The sequence below is a fragment of the Dama dama genome, chromosome 28 (genome assembly GCF_033118175.1).
Source record: "Dama dama isolate Ldn47 chromosome 28, ASM3311817v1, whole genome shotgun sequence".
Lineage (NCBI taxonomy): Eukaryota > Metazoa > Chordata > Mammalia > Artiodactyla > Cervidae > Dama > Dama dama.
Window position 1 is genome coordinate 59,897,542 of NC_083708.1, and position 18,609 is coordinate 59,916,150.

Consider the following 18,609-nt stretch of genomic DNA (forward strand, 5'->3'; position numbering starts at 1 on the left):
TTATTCCATTTTGGTTATTTGGCTTGGAGGGCTTCCCAGGTGGTACCAATAGTAAAAAATCCAGCTGCCAATGCAGGAGATGCAAGAGACGCAAGTTCGCTCTCTGGGTTGGGAAGATCGCCTAGAGCAGGAAATAGCAACCATTCCAGTTTTCTTGCCTGGAAAATCCCATGGACAGAAGAGCCTGGTGGGCTACAGTCCGTGGGGTCGCACAGAGTCAGACACAACTGAGCACATATGCGTGCACAGAACATAAAGGCCCATTGAATGGGGGAGGCCAGACTCTAGCAGGTCCTCCCAGTCCTTTTACTGATTCATGCCCCGTACTAGCTTCATCTGCGGTGCGTGCTCAGTCGTGTCCGGCTCTGCGACCTAATGGACTGTAGCCCAGCAAGCTCCTCTGTCCCTGGAATTTCCAGGAAAGAATACTGGAGTGCGTTGCCATTTCCTACTCCAGGGGACCTACCCAATGCAGGGATCAAAGCCCCTAGCTTCATGGTACATAAAAATGTATGGTCTTGCCCCAATAAAATGAAAGATTACTGTACATTATGAACAGTGGCAGCACCTAAGGTATAGTCAAAACTGCAAACGTTAAATCCAAGAATGCCAGTGGTGTACTGGGTATTATTTTCCTCTGTTCCCATTAAAATTTAAACCTGTGTAACCTATAGAATTAACCTAATGATATACCTACAGTCATCGATGCCTTCTCCTCCCTTTCCACAGTCTCGGTTAAATAAACGGATTCCAGTCACAATCATGGTGAGTTCTTTCAGCTGGCATTCTTTGTCCTTCTTAGAAAGGGTTAGAAACGTCCCAAGCTCAGTTTGAGGAAATACACTCTGTAGGGCAGCTAAACAAACCACCAAAAGGACAACAGAATGGTAGAATAAAGACACCAGAACTTAAATAACAAGTCTCTTTCAGTAGAAAGCTAAGGGGCTTGTCTTTATAGAGTTACTTAGACTATTCTTTAACTGTCTGATACCTGATTCCAGAATACTTGGCAAAATTTAGCATACATCAAAGCGGAGCTGCTAAAAATAACGCCATTGCTTCACATCTGTTTCAACAATTATGCATCCATCAGTAATTTTTTGGCAATGGGCATTCAAACAGGCTTTCTAAGTAGGAGTCTGAGTAGGGAAAAAAAAATGATGCTTTAAAAGAATTATGGAAGAAAGCCGTGGGAAGATGAGAGATATTGCCTATTCCTTATCTTTTATACGAAACTGGGCAAGTATTTCCTAAGGATGAAACAGTGCTGTTTACCTTCATCCATCCTAGATGACAGACTCGACTCCTTTCATCAGTATGAAACTTACTCTCCCAGCACTTCCCACGCCTCAGTCAGCCTGGTCCTCTTAATCATGCTTCCAGCGCTTCTCTAGTGAGGAGTAACAGGCCCCTAGGTACATAAGCTCTAAGAAGACGAACATATTCACTTCCCAGAGGTGCTGCTTGAGTTTTAGTGATGCTACACTGTGTAAGAGGAATGTGGGTAAATTTTAACCTCGTATTTGTGCTATTTTTTTTTTCAGACAAAAGGAGAAAACTTCAACGTTCAACACTTGTAATTCACCATATTTTATCAGATACGATGTTCATGTATGTTCACACATGGAATGGAAATGGTGTAGGTTTTTTACCTGTTGCCTCTCTGACAATCTTGATGTCTGTCGGGGACCCCAGCCCAGAGCGCAGTAACACGTAGCTGACGATCTTGCGGTAGAGGCTTTCCAGCTCCTCTCGGGCACACGCTCGACTGTCTGTAATCTCTCTGCTGACAGAACTTAACCTAGACTCGATGACCCGGTGATGTTCTTCAAGAAATTCCTCTAAAAATGGCAACAGACAATGTTCCATATCTTGATACTTAGAATTCTTCTCCCATAATAAAGTAGAACCAGAGGGGGAAATGGCATGGTATGGCAATTCTACTGCATGAAAACAAGTATTTTCTGAGGATATAGTCATCAAAAAAATAAATAGTGGCCAGCAAGTAACTTCAAGACAAAAATCTAGTGGGAAAGATGTACTAGTGATTTAAATGGCATACTTTGTCAAAACATGTAAGACTTTTAAACAGACAATCCAAACATAATAGATAGGGCTAAAACCTCCTAGTTAAGCAGAAAGTATACAAGATATTTTACAATATACATTATAAACATATGCGGTATAAATATAGGTACTACCTATATGCTGTTGGTAAGCACATGTAGTATACTGTATGTCAGCAAATATAAATACCTGTATAGATAGTATAAATATTCCTCTTCAACTATGTGTGTCTCTGTTTTAGTTCTAGATAAATTTCCTTTGAATGGCATGACCGTAATGCAATGTTGCATCAAGAACTGTATCCCTCTCCCCTCTTCCTGTGACACGATGAGGTTTAAGCTTAATTGTGGCAGGAGCCACCTTCACCAGCACTATAATTGTTGTAACTAAGTCCATTAGACACCCTTTAACAAGGGCAATAATTAAAATATCAACCACACACAATTTATGGCTCTAACTTTACCACAAAACCTCAAACTTTGAAATTAAGAAGAATCTAAATTACATCAATTCATTACTATTGTTTTAAAATGTCATTGTGATGGTTTAGTCACTAAGTTGTGTCCGACTTGTGACCCCATGGACTGTAGCCCGCCAGGCTCCTCTGTCCATGTGGATTCTCTAGGCAAGAACACTGGAGTGGGTTGCCGGCTCCTTCTCCAGGGGATCTTCCCAACCCAGGAATCAACCCAGGTCTTCTGCATTGCAGGCAGATTTTTTACCAACTGAGCTACGAGGGAAGCCCTAAAATGTCATTATTATTAATCAAAAAAGCAAGATACATGATTTTACACATATAGCATAACTAAAAGTTTAATACAAAGAGGGAAAAAAGACAATGAAAATCACCAAATGGTTAATAATGATTCCATTACAGTCAAGCAGAGGCAATCTTTATTTTCCTTTTTATCTTGTTTCCAGTTTATCTCGGATGTATATAATAAACAATTTACACACAAAATATGTTCTGAGCTTATATTTCCCATCATTCACTTCATTTTTAGGTAAGTTACACAATTTAGGGAAACATTATGAGATAATAATATAAACCAGGAACCAAAAAAATCAGCAAATTAAAAATCTGAACTTCAGTGGGCTGGCTGCTTTATGCTATTATGTATGAGTCATGTAACAGTTAAAGCACAACAGACTCAGAAACTTTTGACACTCATTAAGGCCAATGGTCTCATTTCGCATCTCCAATGTTATTACATTCTTCAAAGTTGGAAAAAAATTCAAAAGACAGACAGAAAAGTTAAATTGTTCTTCACCAACCAAATGAAGCCCTATAACCTGAAATACAATATGAATCTTCTTTTTTTTTTTACGAATCTTCTTTTAAAGGGTATCAATATAGGTAGATACATGTTACCTCGACTTGTATAATTCATATCAAAGTAGACTTGCATCTTAATGGTGTCCAGGGAAGGATTTTTGCTGTCCAATAGCCGATTCACACAAAGCTAAAAGAGAATATCACATAAATGCTTCTCAATCAGAAGTTATTTTTAAAATCAAAGAGAAACATCAAAGCAATAGCTTCTGATATTTATCTACCAATAACCTCTTGTATTATTTTTTTCCTCAGAACTTCATGCTTTATAGATTATTTAACCAGTAACATTTATTAAGTAATAAGCTATTTCCCCTGAGTTAGCCAATATTACCAAACCCAGGTGGCTAGTAGTCTAGTTGGAGGCAAGGCCCTCACCAAGGTTAGTCTCTGAAGACTCCGTGTGAGTGGGCATTTCACGAAGCTTACGCCCACGACTGGAGCTCTTCCTGAGTTCCTCATTACGTTTATTTGAACCTTCATGCTCCTTCTTCTTTTTAGCTGATGCTGGAGGTCATGTGCATTTTATAAGAAGCTGCTGTGGTGACCATCCTCTGCTCAGGGACAATCTCTGAGCCTGCCTTCTGTTTCAAAATTTCTTCCTCTGGTCTGTTTTCTCCTGTCTGCCCTCGCCCGCCCTCTCCCCGCACCAACGCACATACAGATAGCTCATCCTCCTCCTCTGTTTTGCCCTTTGAGGATAGATCGTCCACCCGAATTTTTCTTTTCTCCTCTCTTCTCCACCCCCCAGCTCCACTCTTCCCTATCTCATGTGAGACTTTATGTCTGTACCTGGCGGGCACACCAGCTTCACCCAGCCCACCTCCCAGGGCACAAGCACCACTTTCCTGGGAGAAGGGAGAGAAGGCAGGCGTGAGGATGGGACACCTGGACCGATCCCCGTGGAGAGGTGCCAGGCCAGGCACAGACCTTACAAATGCAAAAGTTAGCTCGTCCACATGATTCTTAATTGAGGAAAAAGGAAACACTCTTTATCACTTGAATTATGATATAAATTGACAGTTAAGGTCCAGGTCACATTAACAGTACACTGAGCATAGGGAACTATATTCAACATCCTGGGATAAACCATAATGGAAAAGAACATGAAGAATTTACATACGTGTATAACTGATTCACTTTGCTGTGCAGTGGAAATTAACACAATACTGTAAATCAACTACACTTCAATAAGAAAAATAAAATTCAAAAAATATATCAAACTTTATTCTTGCCAACTGAGTTGAGTTAGAGGGGGGAAAATTGCTTCCCGAGCCACGAAAAGGAGAAAAACCCTTTCTGCCCCTCCTTGGTTCTTCTCCACAGCTTTCCAACGAAATTTCTGACTGACCATTAGTCATTTCCCCTATTGCCAAGAACAGGCTTCATAGCACATTCTCAGTTTCAGCACAGAAAGACCCAGCTCTCAGCTGCCATAGAGAATCATGGAGTTTCTTCTGCACGGTTATCCTAACAACATATCCCCTAGTTCCAAGCTTCCAAAGCTCTTCCTGATCCTCTAACATCTGCGGACAGACCTGTGTTCCCCTATGCAAATTGATGGCTGAGAGAGAAGACAGACATGATAAAAATTTTCTCTACCATTTGTTTGAGCTCAGAAAACATCCACATACAAGTCTGGGAACGCTTGTTTCAAATATTTTGTGTGAAGGAGGGAATTAAAATAATTAAGCCCAGGGGAAAAAATAATGTTGAAATTTTAGGAAATCCATTCACAAATATTTAGAAAATAAACATTTAAGCATCTAAACCCAGTGAGTCAAACTTAAAACATATGGAAAAATTAACAGTATCTAAAGTTCCTGCCTTCTTTAGTTCTTACAACTGCTTTTCAGGCACATCTACTTGATTTCTTTTATTTTTTTTCTTCTATAGTAGAGCCTTTATGGTTAGCTCTTCATTTCTTTTAAATACAGCAGTGTATAAATGTCAATCTCAAATTCTCAAACTATCCTATGAATCATTTTGTTCTTGGCTTCAAATTTTCTTTTAGAAAACACAAATTATGTTGAATCAATAATTATATGAATATGAATTTGTATATAACTGTATATAAATCAGTTAATAATTTTCTCAATGTCTCATTAGATGAATAAGATGTCTCTAAAATACTGTGGCAGACATTGCTACCCACCAGTATCCATACCCCTCCTTCCTTACTAACAAAGCCTCAATCTGGATTAAGCCAGAGATTTCCTTTCAGCTGAAAAAGGAAAGAGGAAAACAATCAATATCCCAGGCTCACTTGCAATATCATTCCAATCAATAAATGCAAGGGCTTCCCAGGAGGCACAGTGATAAAGAATCCACTTGCCAATGCAGGAGACACCGGAGATATGGTTGGGAAGGTCCCCTAGAGAAGGAAATGGCAACCCACTCCAGTATTCTTGCCTGGAAAATTCCACAGACAGAGGAGCCTGGCAGGCCACAGTGTACTGGCTGGCCAAGAGTCAGATATGACTGAGCACGCACGCAGGCCATAAATGGAAAGAGATGGGAGGGATTCTGGGAAAGCCCATTATTTTCCAAAAACAAACTGACAGATCCAATTGCACACATACTTTGACCTTTGTCCTCTCACCTTATACCTGCCTAAAGGTGGAAGAGCTTTCTTGTGACCCTGGGGTGAAAACACATGCATGATGGTGACCTAGGAAGTCAGGAAAAACAACCTATGAAACTCTAGACTTCATTTTATGAGAAAAAAATTAATCTCTCATTTGTTTGCACCACTGTTCGGTGGGGTTTTGTTTCATGGAGCTGGAGGCACTATAGATCAACACAAATCAAATATTTAGAATTGAGAGTAAATCATTCAAAATTTGAGAAACGTTGGATAATCACCTTTACCAGTTTCTGCACATCACTTTTTGTGAGCGTTCTATCCGTGTTAAAGCCATTACTCGGGTCCAGAACAACAGCTTTCACCTGAGAGTAGGAAAAAGCCCATTACATTTGTTTCATATTATTACAACATTAGTTTAATATTTTTCCATTTTTTAAACAACTCTCTCCTGGTTACCCAGGGGTTGATCACTCAGCTGAATTTCTCACAACCCAATTCATCAGCGTCTTCATCAGAAACTGGAGAAAGGGAGCAATTTTACATTGGGAAACTAATCGGAATCTTTTACCATATTTTATTGTGTATCATTAAATGAAAAGCAAGAACAGAGAGATATCAAGGAAATGAGTAATTTTTACAACAGTGAAAAATACATGTTAAAAAGAAAAAAACTTACAGCACAGGAAAAACATCATTGATGTTTCTAAGATTCTTTGAGATCTTCTAAATCAGTCTCTTAAATCTAGAACTAACATGCTTTATAGACTTAAAAAAAACAACAACAGTATTTTTGCCTGGAAAAATCCTATGGACAGCGGAGCCTCGCAGGCTACAGTTCATGCAGTTGCAAAGAGTCGGACACAACTGAGCACACACGAACACAATTTGTCCAACAATATCCATAGGTTTTCAATGGAATAAGTTAAGAAAACATCACAGAATTCTAAGAGCAAAATAGGCACTGCTGAAAAAAAATTTTAATAAAGCAGTAATTCAGAAAAATATTTATTCTTACCATAAAAGCAACTAGAGTTTCAGGAACAATCTCTCCATGGGCTGCACATTCTTGTCCTATTTCTCGAATGATACTCTTTATAACACTTTCAGCCTGAGTGGGAAGCATTCTAAATAAAAAGTTTTTAAATTGTATTTATATATTATTTTTTCCTTTTGAGATTCCACCACTAATAAATTTGTAAAGAGTCATATTATTTATTAACTTAATAATATTTACTAGTATATAGGCCCCTCTTGTTTTTCATTAGTTGGTTTCATATTTATAAAAATGAAGGACTGATAATAACAGTGAGAGCAATTGGGAGTTAATGATTGAAACATTTCCTCTTTATTTAAATGATGGTGCTCATCAAAAGTACCCTTATAACATGATATTTTTAATTAAAAAATGTTAAACAGTATTAGAGACGGGGGATGGGTGTAGGAGTAGAATTAGTGAGAAATTCCACTATGTAGGCGGCAAAGTCAGCTTGAAACAGGACATGCTTATTTCATCACATTCACTAAATGACCTTTCATAATTTTCAGAGACTCTTGGAACACAATTCTTGCTCGAATCATCAAAATTCTATTTCTTGCACATCCAAGTCAAGGTTTAGACTCTTGATTAAAAACATGAAAACAAAAAAAGCAAAACATATTATGAGTCATGGATCATGGGGAAAAAAATGAACTCCTGGAAAGGTGGTAGGTGGTAGGTTTTAATAGTGATCAGGTTTTCTGATTTGTATCTGTAAATAAGCACAGGGGAAATGAGCATGCAGAGAAAAACAAAGGCAATGCCAGGTAGGTAAAGATCACTTTCAGCATATTAGGGTTCAGGTAAGGTTAACAACACCCGGCATCTAGTCCAGGAGGACCAGAGAGCCTGGTTCCCACCGAGCCCCATTTCCTAACTGAAACCTTGCGGATTTCCTTAACTTCTCTTTGAAGTGATTTTCTCATCTGATAAGTATAAATCCTACTAGTACTCTCTCCCTGGAGCTGTCCTGAGGACTGAGTTCTACATCAGCTCAGTTCAGTCACTCAGTCGTGTCTGATTCTTTGTGACCCCATGGACTGCAGCACGCCAGGCCTCCCTGTCCATCACCAACTCCTGGAGTTTACTCATGTCCATTGTGTCAGTGATGCCATCCAACCATCTCATCCTCTGTCATCCCCTTTTCTTCTCGCCTTCAATCTTTCCCAGCATCAGGGTCTTTTCCAATGAGTCAGTTCTCATCAGGTGGCCAAAGTATTGGAGTTTCAGCTTCAACATCAGTCCTTCCAACGAACACTCAGGGTTGATCTCCTTTAGGATGGACTGGTTGGATGTCCTTGCAGTCCAAGGGACTCTCAAGAGTCTTCTCCAACACCACAGTTCAAAAGCATCAATTCTTCGGCGCTCAGGTGTCTTTATAATCCAACTCTCACATCCATACATGACTATTGGAAAAACCATAGCTTTGATTAGAGGGATATTTCTTGGCAAAGTAATGTCTCTGCTTTTTAATATGCTGTCTAGATTGGTCATAGCTTTTCTTCAAGGAGCAAGCCTCTTTTAATTTCATGACTGCAGTCACCATCTGCAGTGATTTTGGAGCCCAAGAATATAAAGTCTGTCACTGTTTCCATTGTTTCCCCATCTATTTGCCATGAAGTGATGGGACCGGATGCCAAGATCTTCGTTTTCTGAATGTTGAGTTTAAAGCCAACTTTTTCACTCTCCACTTTTACTTTCATCGGGAGGCTCTTTAGTTCCTCTTCACTTTCTGCCATTGGGGTGGTGTTATTTCTGTATCTGTGGTTATTGATATTTCTCCCAGCAATCTTGATTCCAGCTTGTGCTTTATCCAGCCCGGCATTTCGCAAGATGTACTCCGTTAAGCAGGGTGACAATATACAGCCTTGACTTACTCCTTTCCCAGTCTACATACTTAGTGGTTAACACAGAGCGTGGCAGAAACCAAGCGCATCAACCAGCAGCTGGTAACTAACACGCGCCTGCTCCACGGAGCGAAGGCCCGCGTGTGCGCATGCGCCGTCGGTCCGTCCCGGTGCTCCTCGGTCCCCGCCCCCCGCCCCTGCCCACACCCCCGGCCCCAGCCTAGGCCTCCCGAGTTCTGGCCGGCGGGGGTGCGAGCGGTGCCCAGCACGGGTCAGCCGTCTGACCTGGGGACCTGTGAGCCTCCGACCGGAAGCGACCGCTCCTTACGCTCAGCGGCGGGGCCTGGAAAGAGTCCTTACTGTCAGCGTCGCCTGAACCAGGTTAGACGACGTGCTCCCGCGGCCCAGGCTCCGTCCGCTGACCCATGCCCGCCTCCTCGCGAGGTACACCCCGGGGTCAAGGGCGCGGAGCCCGGGCTGCGCTGACCTTGGCTGTAGTGACGAGCTGGAGCCGGGCCTGCCCGATTCTTCCCTGGGGCTTTCACGGCAGCCCGGCACTCTCGGCGTAACCATGGAGACCAAACGCTAGGGCCCGAAAGGGGCGGGGCCTGGGCGTGGCTGGGTCCAAAAGAGAGCCTTTCCTGGAAGGGATGGGCGAGGATAACTTTAAAAAAAAAAAAAAAAAAGACACGCAAGATACAGAGGGACCCAAGGCCCAGACAGAAGAAGACAGGTTCACTACAACTCAGTGAGCTAAAAGATGTCAAAAAGTAGATTTCTTAAACAACCGTATTAACTTAGCAGCATGGAAACCTATGCAGTGTTAAAGAAAGAGAGATATGGGCAAATTCTCTGCAAGTGTCTTGAAGCAAGACTCTTGATTAAGATTCTCTAATGCACCTGAACAGTATTTATATGGATGTTCACTTTATAACTATTTAATGGTGCATATGTTATACTAACCTTTTCTGTATATGTTATAGCTCATAATAAAAAGTAAAGTAAAGGCACAATAATGGAGAACTTCTCCACTTTGGGTTATCCTTTTGGGCTATATATATATATCATTAAAATAGAGCTGCATCCTGGTTTCTAGAAATCCTCAAAGTTAAAATAAAAATTCAGATCTCGTGCTTTTCACCTATCTCACTCATGTTCTCTATTATTATCCATACACTATGCAACAGTTGGCTATTTTTTCAAGACACAAATCATCATGTTAGTCTATGTAATATGTGTGGTTTACCAGTTTTGAAATGAAGGAAGTCATAGTCTTAGAATTAGCTGACAATTTCCTTTTCCAGTTTAACTTTACTTCTCCACAGAAATGCTTGCTAATGGAGTGGGTAGCTGAATTTTCAGAGTAATGATGAAAAAGAAAGCATTGCCCAAGGAAGACAATGCAAGTCATTCTTACTGAAGTTTCCCTTAGAAAAAGCATTAACTATTTTTAGTCTGCTTTCCCACATCCTTTCAGTCAAGAAGATTCACAAGATCATTTCTTAATCATCTTCCTTAGAGAGATTTCTCTTTAGAGTTAGTTACATGGGCACAGATATGAAGAGCCAGAAAAAAAGCAAAATTTGAGTTTCCTGACACAAAAACAGCAAGCTTCTTAAGTTCATTAGCATGCATACATGCTAAGTTGCTTCACTTGTGTCTGACTCTGTATGATCCTATGGACTGTAGCCTGCTAGGCTCCTCTGTCCATGGGATTCTCCAGGCAAGAATACTGGAGTGGACTGCTGTACCCTTCTCCAGGTGATCTTGCCAACCCAGGGATCAAACCCATGTCTCTTACATCTCCTGCAATGGCAGGAAGGTTCTTTACCACCAGCACCACGTGGGAAGCCTAAGTTCATTAGACTTACCCCTAAAAATTGGCCTTTCTTTATGGTTGTCAATTACCTTTAAAGGTAAGATGAAGGATGAGCAAAAGCATTAATTATTGGTTTCCCATCTTTTTCTCCATCACATGCCTCAGCTCTCGGGGAAACAGCAAACCTTAGGGTCAGATTTTCACAATCTAGGTGGGGGTGTGGCTGGGGGCTGACTTGAAACACTTACTGCAGATCCCCAAGCATGGGGTCCTGTTCTTTCAAGTGTTACAAGAGAAGTGGAATTACAAGAACACACTGCAAGGAGCTCCAACCAGTCCATCCTAAATCAATGCTGGGTGTTCATTGGAAGGACTGATGCTGAAGTTGAAACTCCAATACTTTGGCCACCTCATGCGAAGAGTTGACTCATTGGAAAAGACCCTGATGCTGGGAGGGATTGGGGGCAGGAGGATAAGGGGACGACAGAGGATGAGATGGCTGGATGGCATCACCGACTCGATGGGCATGAGTTTGAGTAAACTCAGGGAGTTGGTGATGGACAGGGAGGCCTGGCGTGCTGCGATTCATGGGGTCGCAAAGAGTCGGACACGACTGAGCGACTGAACTGAACTGAACTGAAGTGTTTCTTTCTTAAAAGTATTTCCCCCTCAAACGAGGAAAATTCCATATACATAGTCCTAATGAATAAAACAGGATCTAAAGCATAAAACCCTTTACGTTATAGCCTCTGTGACAGTGATCCTCAACACTGGAGAGTGAGAAATAGCATATCAGAAATTCCTTGGGAGTCCCCCATGATGAATTCTGAGATCTATTTACCTACTTTGTATATGCAGATAATGTTACTAGGTAGCTTTTTAAAAGGTGAGTTTCTCCCTGTCTTTCATCCATCCACTCCCACACTCATCTTCTCAATCCTTAAATTAACAACCCAGTCTTCATTATTGTCTCTTGAATCAGTTCAAGTCTCTCCATTTCCACTTCTGAATTAATTAAAGCAACTACTTTTTCTTCTTTTTTTTTTGGCCTGGATTACAGCAGCCAATTAAATGAGCTCCCCTCTCCAGCCAGGGACCCTCCAAATCTTTGCCTATACTAAAGTTAATACTTAAACAGTGGAAATCTGATCATGTTATTTCCCTGTCTAAAAGCTCATGAAGGCTTCTCAGTGGCTTTGGGGCAAAGTGCAAACTTCTTGGCGTGGCATATAACATGCCCACGACCTGCTCTCAGCTCACCCACCCAACGTCAGCTCTCACAACCACCTCCCTCCCCCTCCAGACCACACTCTTTCTACTTGCTGGCCATGCTGCATTACTCGTCGGCCTCCAGATCTCTGCAGAGGTCACTTCCTCCATCTGAATGTCCTTCTTCCCTCTTCATCTGGTTAATTCCTCCATGTTGTCAGTAGCCATGTCTCCTATGAAACTTTCTCTGACCTGTCAATTGGGTGTAGGGTCCTAAACCTTCACCTTCATCTGATTCCAAAATATTTCCACCTACTCCAAGAGGAACGTCCACAGTCACTAAGCAGTCACTCCCCACGCCTGTCCCCCAGTACGTACACCCGACGGAGTTCTCCATACTCTCAGAGAGTCTGTTTTCTTGTCTGTCCCCCCACTAGACCACAAGCTCCTTGAAGGCAGGGAACATATTCTGTGGAATCCCCAGCACCTAAGAACAGTCTGGGACATAACAGTCATGCAAGACAGTCTGGGTTAGGGAGGCGAGTTTAGGATTCGGAGAGTGGAAAAAAAAAAAAAAGGAGAGAGAAAGAAATTTTAGATTCTTTACTATCTTTACTGAAAAGTTAGGGTGATTTTGGAGGGAATTATAACTGTGGAGGGAGAGGAGGAGGCATTGAAATGACAGGCCTTCAGGAGATCTTCCCCTGACTTCACTTTTGACTCTCATGCTTTGGGGTCTCCTACCCACCTCTAAGCACCCCTTTCTGTGTCCCCAGGAAGAAAGCTTGCCCTCAGGTTTGCTCCTTTTGACCATGCCTCAAACTAGAGTCTGCAGTTTCCAGTGGTGCCTGGGCTTTAGAAGGGTGGGACTTCTAGGTTTACAGATTTCTTGGAAGAGCAGGTGCTGGAGATGCGGATGGTGCCTGGTGATTTGGCTCCAGACTGACTTCATCTTTGTGCTTTCCTTCTTCCGTGAAGGGGACTATGGCTTATTAGCTCGCAAGGACAAACTTTAATTTGGTAAAGTCTTGTTTAAAAAAAATAAAATTTTCAGGATCACAGACATAAAAAATAAACTTATGGCTACCAAAGGGGAAAGGAATAAATTAGGAGTTTGGGATTAATAGATACACACCAAGTGAAGCCGCTCAGTCGTGTCCGACTCTGGGCAACCCCGTGGACTGCAGTCCACCAGGCTCCTCCGTCCGTGGGATTCTCCAGGCAAGAGTACTGGAGTGGGGTGCCATTGCCTTCTCCAGGTGACCTCCCCGACCCAGGGATTGAACCCGGGTCTCCCGCATTGTAGGCAGACGCTTTATCATCTGAGCCACCAGGGAAGTGGGTCATATATACACACTTCTATATATTTAATATATAGATACACACTACTATATCTTAAATAGGAAAACAACAGGATCTACTGTATGGCACAGGCAACTATATCCAATATCTTGTAATAACCTACAATGGAAAAGAATCTGAAAAAGAACAATCTGTACATCTCCCTTTCCTGTATATCTGAAACTAACACAACTATAAGTCAACGATACTTCAATTTTTAAAAACGAAATAATTTTTTTCTCAATTATCAAAGAACTCACCTTACTCTGTAGTCTGAGAGTCCTCATTTTTTTGAAGAGGAATTTTTTTGACCAGTTTGCTGAAATTATAATACAGCTGCATTCCACTTTCAGGGGCTATTTTGTTGTGGCTAGATAATGGTCAAACATTCCATCAGTTTATTTTAATATAAGTTGTTCCTCCAATGGTGAGCGCTGGGCTGCGAGCCCCTCCTGGCCCACTGCAAGAAGGAAGATAGTAACAATTCAGCCGAATTTCTGACATACTCCAAGCTCATTATCTCTAACATGATCCATGCTCATTATCTCTAACATAAATCTTCTCTCAAAACCCATCCAACTCGACATTCTTTATTGGGGTGAACTGTCAGTAGTAATTAATAGCAGACGCAATGACTGAAGAATGACTGAAGCAGCCCAGACCTGCTTCAGATAGTTCTCCTCTCTCTCCATCACCCTTCACATGCAGACTTGTCACCAAGCCAGCGCTTTCCTCCTTCTGAGCATGTCTAAAGTCCATTCCCTTCCCTAATTACTTCCCTCGTTACTGTGTTCTGAGGGCTCTTAAATGTTTCATCTGCTTCTTGTCTGCACCCCCTCCTAAATGCAAAGCTGATCAAACAATTTCCTATGCGCAGCTCTTTGAGGACTACAAGAAAACAGTCAGTCCCACTAGAATGAGATACAAGTTCTTCCCTGATCTGGCCTCTTGTCTCTCTACCTGCACTGTCCAATATGGTAGCCATCAACCATAAGAATCTGGTCAAAATTACGTGAAATGTAAAACTGAATTCCTCAGTTGCATGAGCCACATTCCGTTAGTGGCTACCATATCTGACAGTGAAGATAACAGAATTTTCCCATCATCGCAGAACGTTCTACCGGGCACTTACGCCTGCTGCTGCTTAGTCACTAAGTCATGTCCAACTCTTTTTTTTTTTTTTTTTTTAGTTACAACATCTGAAGTGAGATTTATTTGACAAATTGCATGAAATTTTCAGAATATTTGCTGCAACTCAAGTAGAAAAGAGGCAAGTGTTCACATAATATGTTAGCTTGTAGTCAAGAAAGACATTTCAACTAAAATATGTCAACCCCTCAATATGAAATCACTCAGACATTACTGATGTAGTATTTGGATGAATTTCTATATAGAAGATTTTTCAGACTGACATTGTACTCAGTGCTTCAAGGGCTAGGTAAAATTAGTTCTCTTTTGCTCAGCAGTGCCTAACTTCCACTAGATGAATCTTGGTCTCCAATCCCACTGTCCAATGCCTGCCTTACATGGAGTTGTACTTCACCGGACCACATAAAGTGTTTACATTATAAAAGGCTTCCAGGTCACTTGGTTCAAATGTAATAGCCGGTTTCATTAATCTTCCAGGAGCAAGGGAACTCTCTCCTATAATTCTCAGGTTGATAAATTTGATTTTCCAAGTATTCTCCACAAAAGGGCAGCGGATGAGTCCAAAAATTTGTTCAAAAATGCCCAAACAAGTGTTTCCTCGGTGGACAGTCCCAGCAACTCCAACCATAACGAGACCGTGGGGAGAAGCAGCACATTTTAGTCCATGGGAATCTAGGTTGGGACTGAGGAAAAGATATTCCTCTTTCACTAGTGACAGCAGACGAAGGCTCACAATTTCTGCTCCATGGTAGTCTATCACATTTTGTTCAGATGTGTTGTAATAAAACCTAAGCTTGACATCGTGCCAGAAGTGCTGTGGCCCCCACTCATCTTGAGGTGGTCCCAGAAGAGGATTCTGAGAATTCAGAAGTTCAAAGAACCACTGACAGAATTCTTCACCTAATCGACGAAAATCAACCTTTTCGGCCTTTTTTTCTTCTTTCTCCTGCTGTTCAAAGAGTCTAATGTCCTCTGTCTTAACTGGCTCTGGTGTTTCCTTCAATTTTGGTTGTAACTGGTTTTTCCAGTAATCTTTTGCATGCTGAATAAGATTGTGTTTTTCAGTAGCTGGAGGTATAATAACACTCTGTGTTGCCAAATACTTAAATATGATTTCTCGGTGGACTTTTCTTCGCCTCAAAAGTTCTTCTACACTTTGACTGTAGACTAATATTGCACGAATGGCATCTTGACGGTCCTCAGACTGCACCAGACGGTTGGTGATAGTGTCGCATAGGGCCATGATCTCGTCGTTGTCCAATAGGCTGAGCAGGTTACGACAGCCCTCCATCTCCGTGTAGCTGAGCCCCGTCATCTCGACCCCCAGAATGGGGGGAGAGGACGCCGCCAACAATGTCGCTTCCTTAGGCCCACCGGGCCGGCGCCTTGGCAACAGAAACCGGAAGTCTCATGTCCAACTCTTTTGCGACCCCATGGACTGTAGCCTGCCAGGCTCTTCTGTCCATGGATTTCCCAGGCAAGAAAACTAGAGCAGGTTGTCATCTTCTGTCCAGGGGATCTCCCTAACCAGGGATTGAGCCCCCATCTCCTGACTTGGCAGGCAGGTTCTTCACCCCTGAGCCACAGGGAAGCCCATGCTGCTGCACCTGAACTCAAACTTGCAAATGACTCATACCCGTGAGCATTCTATGCTTTGGCCAAAGCAACTTCCTTCAATCAGATTACTTGCCCTACCCAACTGTGCTTTTCAAGACAAAGCTCAAATGTCACCCTATTCCCACCCTCACACGGTCGGCTGGTTCCCCCTGGGCCTCCATAGCACGATGCAGACCTCCGCCCTGGCCCTCCCAACCCTCCTGATCACCTGCTGGTGTTCATGTCTAATTCCTTTTACTATGGTGTGAGCTTGCTGGGGGAGTGGGCCCGATCATACTTATCTCTGTGTTCCTGGCTCCTAGACCAAAGCGTGACATATAATACACACTCACTTTTTTGTGAGTGAATACATGTTACAAATAAATATTCAAAAGGTCAAGAGTCTTCATAAATGGCTAACGTTCCAACTTAAATCCTTCGCTGACAGGTAAAAACCTGGAAGAAGAAATATGTTGTCAGTCGGGTCATCAAAATATATCCTCTCTTAAATCACAGTCTTATGCTAGAGTTGCATTTCATTTAAAATTAACCCATGAGCAGTATGACAGTTTGAGCAGGTAATTGAAGTATTTTGACAGGTGTAGCAAGGTGAGACTAACGTACAAGGAAGCAATTCTGGCTTCAACAATGATTAGATACACACCTATAATATTAAAAATGTGAACATTTGGCTAGCATTTTAATATTTATTAAGGGCCTAGTATAAAAACAGTTTGTTGGGACAAAAAATAAATGCCCAACACAACCCAATCAGAAAACGGACAGAAGACCTAAACAGACGTTTATCCAACCCGCTTCTCATGGGTATGAAAGACATTCCTTGTATACACACACTGAGGGTGGAGGGGGGCAGGAAGTCCTTTGATGTCTCTTCTTATAAGCAAACTAATTGCATCACAGGAGCTCCACCCTCAGGACTTTAACTAAACCTAACACCTCCCAAAGACAGAACTTCCCGATACCATCATATTGCTATCCAACCTGAACCTCAGCTCAAGTCCTGTCTCTTCCACGAGGCTTCATGAAGCCACACGAACCCCTGCTCTATCCCCACCCCCGTCTTAGTGGTACTTCATCATACATGCACCACTTCATGGTGGGCTTCAACATAATAATTTGGGGAGGACAAAACCCTCAGGTCATAACAGTGCCCTTCAGAGCGCTCTGACAGAGATGTCCCTCATCGCTGCTGAAGGACATCACCAATATCTCTAAGGCCCTCTCTCATTCCCCTCCCCCAACTTCCTCCGTCCTCTTCCCCTTTATTCCTGGACTTGTAACAACCTATGGTGGAAAAGAATCTGAAAAAGAATATATGAGGAAACCAATCCCATTTTTGCCACTGTGGAACAGTCTTTAGTGTTTAAAAATTTTTTATTGATGTTTAGTTAATTTACAATGTTGTGCTAGTTTGGAGTGCACAGCAAAGTGACCATACATGTGTATATGTACATTTATACAGGGACATATTTGTGTGTGTATAGACGAGTAACTTCCCTGGCTTCCTCATTTCAGAAAACCATCAAAGGAGGTGTATGAACCACAGGAGACCTGAGTAACCTCTCAGCCCTGTAATTCTGTTATTTTAAGTCTACAGTGGCCTATATTTGCTCTTTTTGTGGACTTTCTCCAGCAGCACCCTAAAACAGGGAGCTGTAGCAAAGCTCAAGCTGACATGGAGAGTCAATACCCGACGAGGGCTGAGCTGACCAGGGTGGGACTATGCTTACACCGCTGGGTGTCAGGAGGCCCAGCTGGCAGAAAACTGTTCCTTCTCATGCCAAATGAAATGATGTTGAGGTCTGTGGAGCTGAACTATCAAGAAGTGATTAAATGAAAGGTGACTGGTGCCTCATCGGTGCTGTTACAGAAATTGTGCTCTAATGTTGAAAGGTGGGAGGTCCAAATTTGTGATGCTCCCAGCATGTAAAAGTGAAGTGCTACTGAAGTCCTCCAAGGATAGAAATAAGGGAACATGTCTTGCCGAGTATCTGACTGTCATTTGCAGAAGGAACAGTGATCAGATTGTGATCCTCAGAGGTAAGCATAGCACCCAAGAAAGAAGAAATTCCCTCTTGCTGTATGAATGTCATCTTTCCGAAAAAACTCAGCGCAAAAAAAAAAAAAAAAAAAAAAATCAATGCAAAAAACTATTTCCAAATCCAGCCTCAAGGACATACAACCGCTCATAAATGATCCCTGTGTAGACCACAGGGCCACTCTTGTCACCTGTGTGTGAGGGAGCCACCTGCTGTTGAAATAGGATCCTGTGGCTACAATTTCTTCCATTTTTTCCCAACTACATAAACCGCATAAGTTTAGCTCCAGTAATCCAGACCAAAAGTTCTATAGAATTTAAGAAACCGACATAACTTTTAGGGATAAGTAACACACAGTACCTTCCCTGTCTCTTTTGCGAGTCAAAAAATATTTGTTACGCATCTATACCCATTTATTAACACTTTGAAATTCTCAAGTTTCTGGCATGCAGGAAATAATGAAGCTGTCTGTATTTTGACAAATACAAATAACAAATGTCCCTGCCAATTTCCTTCTCAGTGTTTTGGGGAATACTATGAACTTGACTTGCCTATCCCAGTGCTA

At 42.0% G+C, this 18,609-nt stretch overlaps 2 protein-coding genes across 7 annotated transcripts in view; both read right to left on the minus strand.

Moving 5' to 3' along the window:
* The window catches only part of CFAP206 (cilia and flagella associated protein 206), a 31,959-nt gene extending 22,523 nt beyond the window's left edge, over positions 1–9,436 (minus strand). For 2 of the 6 annotated variants that reach the window (XM_061131676.1, XM_061131682.1), the window contains exons 1-6: positions 9,156–9,436; positions 7,003–7,111; positions 6,266–6,349; positions 3,440–3,530; positions 1,653–1,841; positions 698–856 (exon numbers count right to left, since the gene is read on the minus strand). In XM_061131676.1, coding sequence (XP_060987659.1) covers positions 698–856; positions 1,653–1,841; positions 3,440–3,530; positions 6,266–6,349; positions 7,003–7,110 — 631 coding nt within the window. In that variant the 5' untranslated portion in view covers position 7,111; positions 9,156–9,436. Of the gene's footprint in view, positions 1–697; positions 857–1,652; positions 1,842–3,439; positions 3,531–3,778; positions 4,146–6,265; positions 6,350–7,002; positions 7,112–9,155 lie in introns of those variants that run through there. The other 4 variants (XM_061131677.1, XM_061131678.1, XM_061131679.1 and 1 more) reach the window with 4 other exon arrangements.
* Positions 9,437–14,428: 4,992 nt separating this feature from the next.
* Positions 14,429–15,788, minus strand: LOC133048285 (uncharacterized protein C3orf38 homolog). The gene has a single exon (XM_061131970.1). It carries the CDS (start codon positions 15,701–15,703, stop codon positions 14,762–14,764), a length of 942 nt encoding a protein of 313 aa, XP_060987953.1. The 5' UTR covers positions 15,704–15,788; the 3' UTR covers positions 14,429–14,761.
* Between the last annotated feature and the right edge of the window lie 2,821 nt (positions 15,789–18,609).

What these genes read in the sequence shown, in the direction of transcription:
- LOC133048285 (XM_061131970.1), bottom strand. Translation starts at nt 15,703, where the DNA reads ATGACGGGGCTCAGCTACACGGAGATGGAGGGCTGTCGTAACCTGCTC.